Here is a 15,842-nt window from a genome sequence, read left to right as displayed (position 1 = left end):
GTTCACGTAACCCAAGAGGGGTACGGATGGGGCCTCTGGCAACGGCAGGAGCGTCTCCGGTTGCCAGTGGGATTTTGGTCCCAATTATGGAAAGGAGCGGAGGTCCGCTACTCTCTAATAGAGAAACAGCTGGCTGCTGTGTATGCAGCCCTAGTGGCCACAGAAGCCATCACAGGAACGGCACGCGTATTGGTTCGAACAACCTATCCTGTCCAGGGGTGGGTCCGTACGTGGACCCAGGGACCCAAAACGGGGGTGGCACAGACCACCACCCTCGCCAAGTGGGGTGCCTACTTGGAGCAACATAGCACCCTTAGTTCAAGCCCTTTGAGCACAGAGCTACAACAGGTCCTGGGGCCTGTGGAGCTTGTAGCCCAGGCTGAGCCAAGTGCTCTGCCTAGAGGGGAGGACTTGGAGCCCTAGCCCTACAAAGAAGGACAGTCCCCCAGTACCTGAGGATGCCTGGTTTACCGATGGTTCTAGCCGAGGGGCTGCAGCCGTTTGGATGGCTATTGGTGTGCAGCCCAAAACAGATACCATTTGGTTTGATACTGGGACGGGCCAGAGTAGCCAGTGGGCTGAATTACGGGCTGTGTGGATGGTAATCAGCCACGAGCCTGGGCCCCTAGTTATTTGCACTGACAGCTGGGCGGTGTTCCGGGGCCTAACGTTGTGGCTCCCTACATGGAAACACCAAAACTGATTGGTGGGACACCGTCCACTGTGGGGTCAAGCCATGTGGCAGGACCTCTGGGACCTAGGGCAGAGAAAGGAGGTGACCTTAATGCATGTCACAGGTCACTTCCCCTTAGTGTCCCCAGGTAATGATGAAGCAGATGCCCTAGCAGGGGTCTGATGGTTAGAACGGGCTCCTGCCACTGATGTGGCCCACTGGCTGCATAGGAAATTGCAGCACGCTGGAAGCCGAACCATGTGGCAGGTGAGTAGACGCTGGGGCCTGCCTTTGAAATGGCAGGAGATAGCAGATGCCTGCTATGACTGTGCTGTCTGTACCCAGGACAGCCCCCAAAGGCGGAGGCTCCTCTGGGAGACACAGCAGATTATGCAAGGGAGGGTGCCCCTCACTCGCTGGCAAGTGGATTACATTGGACCCCTGCCTAAGGCCTGCAATGCGATATATGCATTTACAGCAGTGGACACTGCTACGGGGTTGATGTTTGCTTGGCCCTGTCCGGCTGCGGATCAGCGGCATACAGTGGTCACCCTTACACGGCTGTGTGCCCTCTATGGGCGCCCCCAAGTCATTGAAAGTGACAGGGGTACCCATTTTACGGGGCAAGAAGTGCAGCGCTGGGCTGCCAGGATGGACGTGCAATGGTTGTTTCACACCCCGTACAATCCACAAGCAGCTGGCATGATTGAACGCTATAATGGCCTTTTGAAGCAAGGTCTCCAGGTGTCAAAACACCCTCCCACGATGCATGACTGGGCCTCACGTCTATGGGACGTCCTGAGAGTCCTGAATGAGAGACCACGGAAGGGAGGGACCGCGCCAGTAGAAGCTCTGCTACATCGAACGGCCGCTCCCATTCAATTACAAGTTACCACCAGGGAGACTCTGTTAAAGCCAGACTACGGCAGAAATGAGAACATTTTGCTGCCAGCACCCACATGCTTGAAAGCAGGGGAACAGCAGCAATGGACTTGGCCCTGGCAGGTCAAAAGCCCCCACTGTCGGTGGTTGGGCCTGATAGCCCCATGGGGGGCCGGTTTGACTCATGATTTGCAAGTGACGCCAGGGGTGGTGGCTGAGTGGCCATCACAAGTGACTGTAGTATACGGAGGTCCCGATACCGGGATGATTTTGCGAGGAAACTATGTGCTCTCACTATGGCCTATTACGGGGTCCCCTGTTCTGTTACATGTTGAAACTATGCAAGGGGCCCCAAGCACTGCCATAAAGGTCTGGTACCACAAACCGGGAAAGGTGCCATTGGCAGCGACCCTGCTTTCCCAGGACAAAAAGCTAGCATGTATCCTCCCAGGTGGAAGGGATTTGCCATTGTTGGTTCCTAAGACTGTTGTTTCTTTTCATCCGTAGGTGTCAGTAGGCTAATATGGCACAGGGACTCTCGCGGAAGACGCTTGTTGCGTAGATTGTGAGCCAAGACCCTGTAGGGGTGGAGTGTGGGGACAGAGCCCCAGAAAGGAGTTTACAGGCTCTCGGCCTCACGTGGAAAGGTGCTGGCTCGGGTAGTAGATGGCCGTCAGCTGTGGCTGATTGGCCGTCAGCTGTGGCCAGTTAGCCAATTGGCCGCTAATATAACTGCTGCGGCAACGGAGGAGAGCCAAGGAGAGTAGAGGAGCAGAGTCGAGGGGAGTGGAGGAGAGTCGTCGGTCGGTCGGTTGGCGGAAAGGCGGACGGCAGGTCACACGTCTGGTGAACCCAGCCTCCAGTGAGACCATAGTGGTATGACTCCCCTACCTATGGCTCCGTGGGTGTTCCTTTTTGGCCTCACCACATCCTGCATTCTTATGTGGGGAGCGGGACCAGAGAACCCGCAGGCTGCCCCGCACGACATCCGGGCCTCCAGGTTTAGGCTGAGGCTGCAGAATGGTTTTAGGGTCTCCCTATCCCCCCTGAGCTGGGCCTGGGAAGGGGTATCTGGGATTGTTACCAAGGCCTCACTTGGGCTCTTGCCCACTCAGTCAGTCTGCACACACAATCTTCACGGAGTCTGCACTATCCAGCTGCTCCCTCCCTGCCAAGCTCTGATTCCCCTGCCGGGATGCTGGCTTCATCTCTCTCTCCCATTGTTGCTCATGCTGCATTGGGCAGTGCCTATAGGCAACCTTCCTGCTATTAACCGATTCACTTCTGCAGATTTAAAGCACTGTTGTCTGAAAGTACATTCCCCCTAGTCTGGCTGTTAGAGACAGATTGGAGCCAGGCTGCCTGAATTTGAATTCTGATTCTTGCCATTTACTAGCTGTGTGACCTCCAGTAAGATTATTGACATCTCTGGGCCTCAGTTTCCTCATCTGTAAAAAGAATAACAGTACCTATACCTCATGGGATTATTTTGAGAATTTAGAGCATTAATACATTTTAAAAATTCAGAATAGTGCCTGGCACTTGCACCATACAGGTTCAGGCACCAGAGGCAATGGTTATTTCCAGACAGACAGACACACACACACATACTCCCCTGCCACTGCTGGCCCTGAATGCTGTTTAAGTATGTGAGGGAGGGGGAAAAGACTTCAGTATAATCACCATCACACACACACTGACACCTTCACATAACACGTCAAGGTTAAGATGGTTCTGTACCCAAGAGCAGCCTCCAGAGCCCCAAACAGAATAGTAACCAAGACCAGGGTGAGCCGCAGTAATGACTCTAATAAGATGTGAAAGAACCAACTGGATTCCTTCAAGTGCCCCAACCCATCAAGTGCATCTATCTGTCACTGAACAGACTATGTGAGAAATTTCTAGTCCTATCATACCAGCTTTTGGGATGGAATACCTCCTGCTGCCCCAGAACACCCATAGTGGCAGTGGGAGCCAACCAAATCTCAGAAGGACTGTGTTGTGGTGGAAGGTGCAGTTTGAAAGGCTTTTAGTCATGTTTTTTACTTTCCAGCTTTGATCCAGACCTCACCTGAAAAACTAAAACCTTACCTGCAAGGAGCTCAAGGCTGCTGTTCTCATGTGCATCCTCTGTGCTCTCTGCATCATTTTTCTCTGGGAGCAGCTGTTTAAAAAATTGTAAGTTCTGTTAGTTTTGAGTGAGCCCCAATGAGATACGAGGTCTGACAATTAAGTTCATGAACTTGTTGCAACAATGTTGCTCACCTTTTTTGTACCAACTGGACAAACAGTTAACCAAGTTTACTATTTGCAAGTGCTGAAAAGGCTGCGTGAAAAAGTTAGACAATCTGAACTTTGCACCAACAATTCATGGCTCTTGCATCACGACAATGCACCAGCTCACACGGCACTGTCTGTGAGGGAGTTTTTAGCCAGTAAATAGATACGGTATTGGAACACCCTCCCTACTCACCTGATCTGGCCCCCAGTGACTTCTTTCTTTACCTGAAGATAAAGCAGATACTGAAAGGAAGATATTTTGATGACATTCAAGACATCAAGTGTAACGTGACAACAGCTCTGATGGCCATTCCAGACAAAGTTCCAAAATTGCTTTGAAGGGTGGACTAGGCGCTGGCGTCGGTGCATAGCTTCCCAAGGAGAGTCCTTCGAAGGTGACTGTAGTGATATTCAGCAATGAGGTATGGAGCACTTTTTCTAGGATGGGTTCGCAAACTTAATTGTCACACCTCCGTAAGTGCTTGGTGGCTTTGTGTACCTCACAGGGCTGTCTACTCTCACAGGCAACTCCCCTTTACTTCCTGGCGCCTATGACTCCCCCTACCTAGTCCCCAACCTTCAAGGCTTCCTTCTGCTGGGGCCTTTGCAGCTCACTCCATCATTTCCTTCCTCCTCTGAACTCCAGTCTCTCACCTACAGTCTGCCCCATTCCGCAGGCTCTGAAGTACCCACTGCACACCCCTGTTCGTTTGTATGTGTGGATGTCCATTTTCTGTGTCTTAAATTCCTTGAAAGGTAAGGGTCATATGCTTACATCTCTTTACAGCTAGCATAGTACCCTGCACAGGGTAAATGCTCAACAAATGACTGGGTCAAACCTAGGAAACCACAGGGCACCATTTGTAGTCTTGGTAGCCTTTCAAAGCTCTGCCACACTCAGTTCAATTTAGACAGAGAAACAAAGGTCCTTACTAAGATCAGAACCCAATCCTGCTAGCTCCTTGTTTTTTCCACAGTACAAGTGTACAAAAATAGACACCTTCTTCATCAAAATTCAATTTTTTTGTGCTTCAATGGACACTATAAAGTGCAAAGTCAACACACAAGACTGGGAAAAATATTTGCAAATCATATCTGATAAAGGACTTGTATCCAGAATAAAGAACTCGTAATTCAACAATAAAAAAATAACCCAATTAAAAATTGGTTTGACAAAGGATTTGAATAGACATTTCTCCAAAGAAGAGATACAAATGGGCCAATGTGCACATGAAAAGATGCTCAATATCACTAATCATTAGGGAAATGCAAATCGAAACCATTATTACACCCACTATGATGGTAATAATAACAATAATATAATAATAATAGAGAATAACTGTGGGTGAAGATAGGGAAAAATTGAAACCTTTATACAGTACTGGTGGGAAAGTAAAATGGTACAGCCCATTTGGAAAACAGTTGGGAAGTTCCTCAAAAAGTTAAACACAGTATCCTATCACCCAGCAATTCTACTCCTAGATATATACCCAAGAGAATGACAAACTCGTCCACACAAAAATGTTCATAGTAGCATTATTCATAATAGCCAAAAAGGCGAAATAACACAAATGTCCACCGCCTGATGGAGAAGACAAATGTGGGACAGTACTTCCCCCCTTGATCCAGGGTTTCGCTTTCCTTGGTTTCAGTTACCTGAGGTCAACTGCGGTCCAAAAAATTAAATGGAAAATTCCAGAAATAAGCAATTCATAATTTTTAAATTGTGCACCATTCTGAGTGGCGTGATGAAATCTCACACCGTCCTGCTCCATCCCACCCGGGAAGTGATTCCTCCCTTTGTCCAGTGTGTCCATTCCCATTAGTCACGTAGTAGCCATCTCAGTTACCAGGTTGACTGTCGTGGTATCACAGTGCTGGTGTCCAAGTAATCCTTATTTTACTTAATAAATTAAGTGAAAAAGTGTGCATGTATAAGGAAAAACAGTATGTACAGGGTTTGGTACTGTGTTTCCCCCAAAATAAGCCTAGTTAAGATCGTCAGCCAGATGGATGCAATTAGTACGTTAAGACGATGTTCCAGAAGAAGACATGACTGTATTTGAATAAATGTACATTGTTGTACGTGAAAAAATAAGACATCCTCTGAAAATACACCCTAATGCGTCTTTTGGAGCAAAGATTAATGTAAGACCCGGTCTTATTTTGGGGGAAATATAGTACTATCTATGGTTTCAGGATCCACTGGGGGCCTTGGAATCTATGTCTGTGGATAAGGGAGGACTTCTGTATATCCATATAATGGAATATTATAATGGAATATAACTATAATGGAATATTATCCAACTATAAAAAGGAATTACATGTTACAACATGGATGAACCTTGAAAACATTATGCTACGTGAAAGAAGCCAGACACAAAAGGCCACTTACTGTATGATTCCATTCATATAAAATACTCGGTATAGGCAAATCCAGAGAGATGGAAAGTAGATTAGTGGTTGCCAGGGGATGGAAGGAGGGGGCACTGTGGCTGTAAATCAGGTACAGGTTTTCTTTTTGGCATAATGGAGATATTCTGGAATTTACTAGTGATGGTTGCACAACATAGTAAATATACTAAGACCACTGAATTGTACAATTTAAAGTGGTAAAATTTGTGGTACAATAACTCAATAAAAAAGTAGATGTTCTAAGGGGCGGCCGGATGGCTCAGTTGGTTAGAGCGCGAGCTCTGAGCAAGGGGGTTGCCGGTTCAATTCCGACATAGGCCAGTGAGCGGCGCCCTCCGCAACTAGACTGAAGGACAACGACTTGGAGCTGATGGGCCCTGGAGAAACACTGTTCCCCAATATTCCCCAGTTTAAAAAAAAAATCCGTAGCCTTTTTGAAAAATAGATATCCTATCATATATTGTTTACTAAAGTAAGTTTCAATTTCTAAGTAATTACATTCCAAGGAGCACAGACAGGGTAAAGATGTCCCTAAAGGTGTAAAAAAAGAAACAGTACTAGAAAAATTTCCAAACATATTTTTCTTCTTTGAGAGAAGGCTCAGTCTTTACTTCATTCTAGCCTGGAAAATCTCATATAACAGACAAACTTTTCTCCTGTCTTACAATTGGTCTCACCAAGGAAATACCCACATTCAGATATAAAGCTCTGAGCCCTCGGGAGCCCTGCACATCCCTCATCATCAGGTCCCCCGGATGAGACAGCCAGACATTTAATTCTGGTCTTCACCCTAGCCCCCCGGGAAACAATACTTGTCTCCTTAGAAAGCTGCCTCCCTGTTCTTGCTTATTCCAGGTTTAAGGTTTCAGTCCCTACACAGACTGTGACAGCTCTGGACTACTGTCTTGCTGACTGTGTCATGGCCCACTGTCCTCTGTTCCAACACCCAGGTTGAAAATCTCTACTCCTGGCATGAGTGGTCCCTGAATATATTCTACAAAACTCGGAAAACGTATTCTCTAATTTCTTCCATTCTCCATAAACTACATAATAGCCATAGGTGGTTTTATTCTACATAACTCAAGAGGTCAGCTATACTACTTTACCTGTTTAGAAATGGAAACTGAGGGACTGCTTGGTCCAGAAGTAAAAGAATTTGACCTATCATCATTGAGCTTGTAGTTTTTAGCTAAAGCCACTGGGTGCCACTCTTATGCCACAAACAAGTTATCAGTAAATGGCCATTATCAGAAGGAAACCACGGATATTGAGTGGCCTCGGATCACTCATCTTCCCTGGGCCTGTGATCCAGTCCTACACGGTAACAGTGCTCCAAGGCTAGGAGACCTCAGTACAAATCCTAGCCTTGCCATTTACTGACTTGTGATTCTGGGCAAATTAGAAAAGTTCTCTAACCAGTTTCTTCATCTATAAAATGGGAAAACTACAACTTACCTTGTGGGCTATTTGTAGAGATTAACGTGGAAATCTTGGCACAGATTAGGTATTCAATAACTGTTCCTTCTCAAACCTATGACTATGGCTAAGACCTTAGGTTCACTAGCCATCTACCAAGTTAATTGGGCCATGAATGGCCCCCAAGGCTATCAGTCATCACTATAGCAACAGAAGGGGCAAAAGAGTCAGATCATTTCCTTTTGAGAGCTCACTGGGGTATCAGGGAGGACTAAGAAAAAGAACTTCACAGGCTGAAACACTTCTGGATCCTGCCCATATATCCCAGGTCCTATGATAATGGCACACGCCTTATCCTGAACCTATCTCTAGAAATTTGAAGATGTGGATGGCTGTCGTGAATTAGTGGACCCCGAAAGAGTCTAAACCCCCAGAACTTGTGAATGTGACTTTATTTGGAAAAGGGATCTTTGTGGATATAAATTAAGGGCCTTAAGAGAAGATCAGTGTGGATTTGGAGTGGACTCTAAATCTAATGACAGATGTCCTTATTTAAGAGAAAGGCAGAGGGAAATTTGAGAGACAGGAGAAGGCCATGTGAGGATGGGGACAGAGACTGGAGTGATGTAGCCACAAGCCAAGGAATATCCGGGGCCAGTAAGGGAGGATTCTCCCCTAGAGCCTTGGTAGGAAGCGTGGCCCTCCCAACACCTTGATTTTGGACTTCTGGACTCCAGAACTATGAGATGATAAATTTCTGTCGTTTTTAAGCCACAGAAATTTGTGGTAATTTGTTACAGCATCCATAGGAAACTGATACAATGTGCTCAAGTTGTGAGTGGCAGCTTTCCAAGTTGGAGGGAAACCAAAAGTATTTGTAGTGAACCAGGTGAAAGCAACAGCAGTTGCTTCAAAGGAAGGTGCTTCCTAGAAGGTACCTATGGCCATGGAAAAGCATTAACGGGTTTCACTGCTGTCCTTGGCCTTTCCAGCTACACAGCAGAGGAGGATGGGCAAATGGATGAGATGCTGTGATCCTTGGGTGCCTGGGCACCTACACTTCCCCACCCAATCAGGCAAACAGAAGTAAGAGAGAGAAGAGCAGAAGTGCTAAGGGCCCTGCTATTCTTTTAGAAACTGTGTCTATAATTTTTTATAGAAAGTTCGAGATATAACTTACATAGATACAAGAAACTGCACCTACATAAAATGCACAATGTGATAAGTTTTGACATATGTACATACTTGTGAAACTATCACCACAATGAAGATAATGAACGTATCTATTACCCTCAAAAGAATCCTCTGCCCAGAATAACTGCCCCTTCCAACTCCTGTCCCTTCCATCTCCAAGCAACCACTGATCTGCAACTATGGATCAGCTGGCATTTTATAGAATTTTACATACATGCAATCACAGCACGAACTCTGTTTTTACAGGTTTTTGTATTCAGCATGGCTATTTAGAGATTCATCCATACTACTGTGTGTATCAATAGTTCATTCCCTTTATTGCTGAATAGTATTCCCTTTCATGGAGATACCATAATTGTTTATCCATTTACCTATTGACACGGTTTTTCCAGTTTTTGGTTATTATAAATATGGCAGAGATGTCTTGAAATTAATGTATGAGTTTTTGTGTGGATATACGTTTTCATTTCTCTTAGGTAAATACCTAGGAGTAGAACAGCTGGGTCATATGATGAGTATGTATTTAATTTTTTAAGAAACTGCCAAACTGTTCTCCAAAGTGGTTGTGCCATTTTTCATGCCTACAAAGAGGGTATAAGAGTTCCAGTTCCTCTACATCTGTGCCAACATCTGGTATGGTCAGTCTTTTTATTCCAAGTAGATGTGAAGTAGTATTTTATTGTAGTTTTTATTTGCATTTCTGTAATGACTAATGATGTTGAAGATCTTTCTTATATGTTTATTTGCTGTTTGTGTCTCTTTTGTGAAATGTGTGTTCCAATCTTTTGTCCATTTAAAAAATGGGTTGTTTACTATTGACTTTTGAGAGTTTTTTAATATTTTGAATACTGTGGTAATGTTTTTAACTGAAATTCAAGTTCTTTAATAGACATAGAGGGGCCAACCTGGTGGCTCAGGTGGTTGGAGCTCTGTGCTCCTAATGCCGAAGGATGCCGGTTCGATTCCCACATGGGCCAGTGGGCTCTCAACCACAGGGTTGCCGGTTCTACTTCCACAAGGGATGGTGGGCTGTACCCCCTGCAGCTAGCAGCGGCAGCTGGACCTGGAGCTGAGCCGTGCCCTCCACAACTAGGATTGAGGGGACAACAACTTGACTTGGATGGAGCTGATGAGTCCTGGGAAAAACACACTATGGTTTCCCAATAAAGTCCTGTTCCCCTTCCCCAATAAAATCTTAAAATAAATAAACAAACAAACAAACAGCGTGATTCTTTGCTAAAAAAAAAAAAAAATACACATAGAACTACCAGGTATACAGAGTAGTAGCAATACTCTTCTTGAGTGAACTTGGGAATTTATGTCTGTCAAATAATTTGTCCATTTAATCTAAGTTATCAAATTTACTGCAGTAAAGTTGTTCATAACATTTCCTGATAATACTTTTAATATCTGATGCCACCTCTCTGATTTCTGATCAGAGAGGCAGTTTGTATTTTCTTTTTATCTTGATTAGTCTGGCTAAATGTTTATCAATCTTCTCACCTTTACGTTTCATTGATTTTTCTCTATTGTTTTTCTGTTTTCTATTTTACTGACTTCCACTCAGATCTTTATTATTTCATTTCTTCTGTTTAACTTGTGTTTAATTTGCTCTTCTTGTTCTAGTTTAAATTGGAAGCTGAGGTCATTGATTTGAGTTTGTTTTTTGTTTTTTTTAACAAAGACATTTTCCCAAGTACATTAGCTACATCTCACAAATTTTGATAATTTGCATTTTATTTTAATTAAAATATTTTCTAATTTCCCTTTTGATTTTGTGTTTGACCCATAGATTATTTATAAGTGTGTCATTTATTAGGTTGGTGCAAAAGTAATTGCGGTTTAAAAGGTTAAAAATTGCAAAAATCGCAATTACTTTTGCACCAACCTAATAGTTTCCAAAAATTGGTATTTTCTAGGTATCTTTTGCTTAGTGATTTTATTTTAATTCTATTTTGATCAGAAAAGATATTCTGTATGACTCAGATCCTTTAAAATTTATTGAGATACAATTATTGTATATGGTCTATCTTGCTAAGTGTCCCTTGTGTACTTAAAAAAAGATATATATTCTGCTGCGTTGGGCAGAGTGTTTTATAAGTATCAGGTCAAGTTAATTCATAGTGTTATTCAAGACTTCTATAGAATTACTGATTTTCTGTCTACTTGTTCTATCAATTATTCAGAGATGTATGTTGCAATCTCCAAATATGATTGTGGATTTGTTTATTTTTCCTTACAGTTCTATTAGTTTAGCTTCATGTATTTTAAAGCTCTAAAAAGTTTCGTAAATGTTTAGGGCTATTGTTTTCCTTGTATTTTACTCATTGTATTTGTGTTCGTCATTATGAAATGAACCTCTTTATCCCTGGTAATATTCTTTGCTCTGAAATCTACTTTGCCTGATAGTATAATATCCCCTCTAGCTCTCTTTTTATTAGTATAAGCATGTTATATTTTTCCTATACTTTTACTTTTAATCTATTTGTCTTTATATTTAAAGTGGGATTCGTGTAGGCAGCACAGAGTTGGCTCTTGCTTCTTTATTCAATCTAACAATCTCTGCCTTTTAATTGGGTTGTTAGACCATTTACATTTAATATAATAATTGATATGGCTGGGTTTAAATATATCATCTTGCTAATTGTTTTCTGTTTGTCTCATCTGTTCTTTGTTCCCCTTTTCTTCTTTTTCCTCTTTTTTTCTGCCTACTTTTAGATTATTTTTAAAAACAGAGTTTATTTTTTTAGAGTTTTAAGTTTATAGCAAATTGAGAAGCTACAGAGATTTCTCATATCTGCTGCCCCCCCACATGCATAGCCTCTATTATCAACGACCCCACCAGAGGGGTACATTTGTTACAACTTATGAAACTACTTTGACACATCATTATCATCACAAGTCCACAGTTTAGGGTTCACTCTTGCTGTTGTACATTCTATGGGTTTGGACAGATGCATAATGACACATACCCACCATCATAGTAACCTATAGAGTACTTTCACTGCCCTCAAAGTTCTCTGTGCTCCTCCAATTCATTCCTCCTTCCCCCTTAACCCCTGGTAACCACTGATTTTTTTTACTGTCTCCATAGTTTTGCATTTTTCAGAATGTCATATACTTGGAATCATACAGTATGTAGCCTTTTCAAATTGACTTCTTTTACTTAGTAATATTTAAGTTTCCGCCATGTCTCTTCATGGTTTGATAGCTCATTTCTTTTCAGTGCTGAATAATTTTCCACCATCTGACGTACCACAGTTTATTTATCCACTCATCTACTGAAGGACATCTTGGTTGCTTCCAAGTTTTGGCAATATGGAGAAAGCTGCTATAAACATCTATGTGCAGGTTTTTGTGTGGATCTAAGTTTTAACGCCTTTGGGTAAATAGCAAGGAGCATGATTGTTGGGTCACATGGTAAGAGTATGTTTAGTTTTGTAAGAAACTGCCACACTGTCTTCCAAAGTAGTTATGCAATTTTGCATTCCCGCCAGCAATGAATGAGTTCCTGTTGTTCCACATCCTTAACGGCATTTGGTAGTGTTAGTGCTCTGGATTTTGGCCGTTCTACTAGGTGTGTAGTGATAGCTTGTTGTTTTATTTTGCATCTCCCTGATGACATATAATGTGGAACATTTTTTCATGTGCTTATTTGCCATGTGTATGTCTTCTTTGGTAAGGTAACTGTTAAGGTCTTTGGCCTACGTTTTAAAAATTGAGTTTTAGGAGTTCTTTATATATTTTGGATAACAATCCTTTAATTGGATGTGTGTTTTGTAAATATTTATACCCATTCTATGGCTTGTAGAATTTCTCATTCTCTTGAGGGTTGAATATTTTTTATGATTTCATTTTATCTTCTTTCTTGGCTTATTAACTATAATGCCTTGTCATGTTATTTTGATGATTCCTTTCATATTTAACTTATCAGTCTATCTTCAAGTAATATTACACCACACCATACATAGTATAAGTCCTTATAACAGTATATTTCCATTTCTTTCCTGGACTTTGAGTTATTCTTGTCATACACTTTACTTTTACATAAGTTATAAACTTCACATTACTATTTTTGCTTGAAAAAGTTTTTATTTTAAAGAAATTTAAATAGAAAACATTTTATATTTACCCATGTAGTTAACATTTTCAGTACTCTTCATTCCTTTGTGTAGATCCAGGTTTCCATCTGGTATCACTTTTCTTCTGCTTGAAGGACTTCCTTTATATTTCTTGTCTGTTGATAATAAATTCTTTCACTTTTTGTATGAAAGTCTTTATCTCATCTTTGTTTTTAAAGATATTTTGTTGGGTAAAAAATTCTAGGTTGACAGGTTTTTTTCAGTGCTACAAAAGATGTTCCTCCATTTTCTTCTAGCTTTATACTGTGTCTGGTGAGAAATTTGCTGTAATCCTTATCTTTGTTTCCTTATATATAACAAGTTTTATTTTCTCTTTTTGCTTTTAAGATTTTCTCTTTACCACTGGTTTTAATTAATTTAATTATGATGTGCCTTGGTGTAATTTTCTTTATGTTTCTTGGGCTTGGGTTTAAGATTCTTGGATCTGTACGGTTTATAGACTTCATCAAATTTGTAAATTTTTCACCCATTACTTCTTCAAATATATTTTCTGCTTCCACTTCTTCAGATTCTCCAATTACATGTACATTAGGCTGCTTAAGGTTGTCCTATAACTCACAGATGCCTGATGCTCTATTATTTTGGTGTGTGTGTGTGTGTGTGTGTGTGTGTATGTGTTCAAAATCTCTTTCATTTCAGATAGTTTCTATTGCTGTGCGTTTCGCCTTAAGCGTCTATAATGTGCTATTAATACTCTTCAGTGTAGTTTTCACCTCAGAGATATCATAATTTTCATCTTCAAAGTTTGTTTGGGGTCTTTTTCATATCTCCCATATCTCTACTTAATATCTTCGATCTTTCCTCTATCTTCTTAACATATGGAATACAATTATAATAACTGTTTTAATGTCTTTGTCTACTAATTCTATCATCTCTTTAGAGGGGACTGTCTCAAAACCAGATGGAGCTATTTGATCTCCTTGAGGGTAGAGACCCCAGTGCAACGCTGTATCTGCAGCATCCAAAATGGTAACTACATTAAAGTATGTGTTTGATTAGGCCAAACTAAACATAAAAATTCCATCATATCATCACCATTATTTGAGTAGCTATGTGCTTAGCACTTTACATACATACATTATTTTATTCAAAATTCAAAACAATCCTTTTAGGTATGCATCAGAATATTTTACTGATAAAGAAACTAAGGCTTAAAAAAGTTACATAGCTTCTATAATAATACCGCACAACTAGTTAGTGGCAGAAATGGAATCCAAGCAACATCTGACAATGCTCTTAACCTCTATGTAATACTACATTCTATGATGTTTTTCTTAACCTCAAGCTTCCTTGCTGAAAGGCTAACCTCAGACTGTGCAATCTAAAGCACCAGCCTGTATTCAGGGTTCTCATACATCAATATGGAATATTTCCACCAAAGTACTATTCATTACACTTACCTGCTTCACCTCACATGAACAGTGGTGAAGAAATCGGTGCTGGGTGATCTCATGAAATGATTTGTGCAGTTTGGCCCCCAGTTCCTGTGTGTCAGCTGCCTAAAATGGGCCAAAGACAGAATGTGCTGAGTTCCAATACTGGCAACCAAACGAAAAGTATCCACAGGAAGTTTATATGGGAAGAGGATGAGACAAATAAGAAGGCAACCTCTGATATTGCTCACATCATGTTAGAAGTTTTGTTAGCTCCTGTAGACACGGGATAAGTAGAAAGAAGGCCTGAGATACTTGGCATAAGACAGGTAGTTGTGACACCTATATTTCTTCCAATTTCTGTTACCTAAGCAAGATCTTTTAGACAAAGTCTTTGTTCTACTATCTCGATAGGAGATAAATATCCCAGAGATTCATCTGTTTGTGAAGGGGTTATGTAAACTTCTCTCCTCTAAAGCAAGTTCCAAGACAGCAGAAGTTCCATTGAACAACTAAGGCTGACATGAAAACTTTTCCTCAGATAAGCCTTAGGGAGGAAAGGAACAAAATAATACAGTTTTTCCATCCATAAGGAATGGTTAACAGCCTCTACTTTTTCGTATAGAATTATAGGATATTAGAGCTAAAGGGGACCAGATCAATCACCTAATACAACATACTCATTTCGCAGATAAGAAAACTGAAATTCATAAAGAAGTGACCAACCCAAGTTCTCACAGCTAGTTAGTATGCAAGTTAGGGATGCCCACAGGATGCCAATACAGTGAGTGCTCTTCTTCCTACCCTGTGCAACCCACATGACCCAGAAAGTTGAAGCTATGATAAGATGCACTAGATTATAAAGGTGTTACACTCTTTGACTCAGTAGTTCCATTTACAGAAATTTATTCTAGGAAATAGTTCAAAAGAAGCAAGACATCTGAAGTTACAAGCAATAAGACATTGGGCCATAAAACTTACTATTTAAAAACAAAAAGCTTTAAGCTTTGGTCTCTTAGTGTGGTTGTTTTTTCCCTGAAAAGGGGGCCATGTGAAGCAAGAAATGTGTTACCAAAAGTACACAGGATGAAGGAATTCAGAAAGTAAAAGGTATTAACTGACACACTATTTATATTGGCAAAAAGAATGTAAACAACTTAAATGTCTATCATTAGGGGAATGGCTTATTAAATTAGATTAAACCAACACAGTGGAATATCGGATAACCAAAACAAATTCTAAGACTGTTGAAATGGGGAAATGTCAAATTATATATGAATATAGAATACTTTGGTTACAACTACATAATACAATATATGAGATAATATGCAAAAATTTTAAATTAAAGTGATAAAGTTTATTAGTTATTATTTTAAATTTTGTGTATATCATGCTATCTTTTCAAGAAAAAAGGTACAAAATAAATGAAACCACAGATATGGAAGTAATGTGTTAACCTACTGGTAA

General features: G+C 41.2%; 1 protein-coding gene across 3 annotated transcripts in view; it reads right to left on the bottom strand.

The window, feature by feature from the left end:
- The window catches only part of TOP6BL (TOP6B like initiator of meiotic double strand breaks), a 61,474-nt gene that overhangs the window by 3,930 nt on the left and 41,702 nt on the right, over positions 1 to 15,842 (bottom strand). For all 3 annotated transcript variants that reach the window (XM_074336754.1, XM_074336753.1, XM_019737676.2), the window contains 2 exons: positions 14,403 to 14,501; positions 3,647 to 3,719 (listed from right to left, as the gene is read on the bottom strand). In XM_074336754.1, the coding sequence (XP_074192855.1) occupies positions 3,647 to 3,719; positions 14,403 to 14,501 (172 nt within the window). The remainder of the gene's footprint in view (positions 1 to 3,646; positions 3,720 to 14,402; positions 14,502 to 15,842) is intronic.

This window comes from Rhinolophus sinicus, linkage group LG06 (assembly GCF_036562045.2).
Source record: "Rhinolophus sinicus isolate RSC01 linkage group LG06, ASM3656204v1, whole genome shotgun sequence".
Lineage (NCBI taxonomy): Eukaryota > Metazoa > Chordata > Mammalia > Chiroptera > Rhinolophidae > Rhinolophus > Rhinolophus sinicus.
Note: the sequence above shows the minus strand (reverse complement) of the source record. Positions and strands in the feature narration are given on the sequence as shown.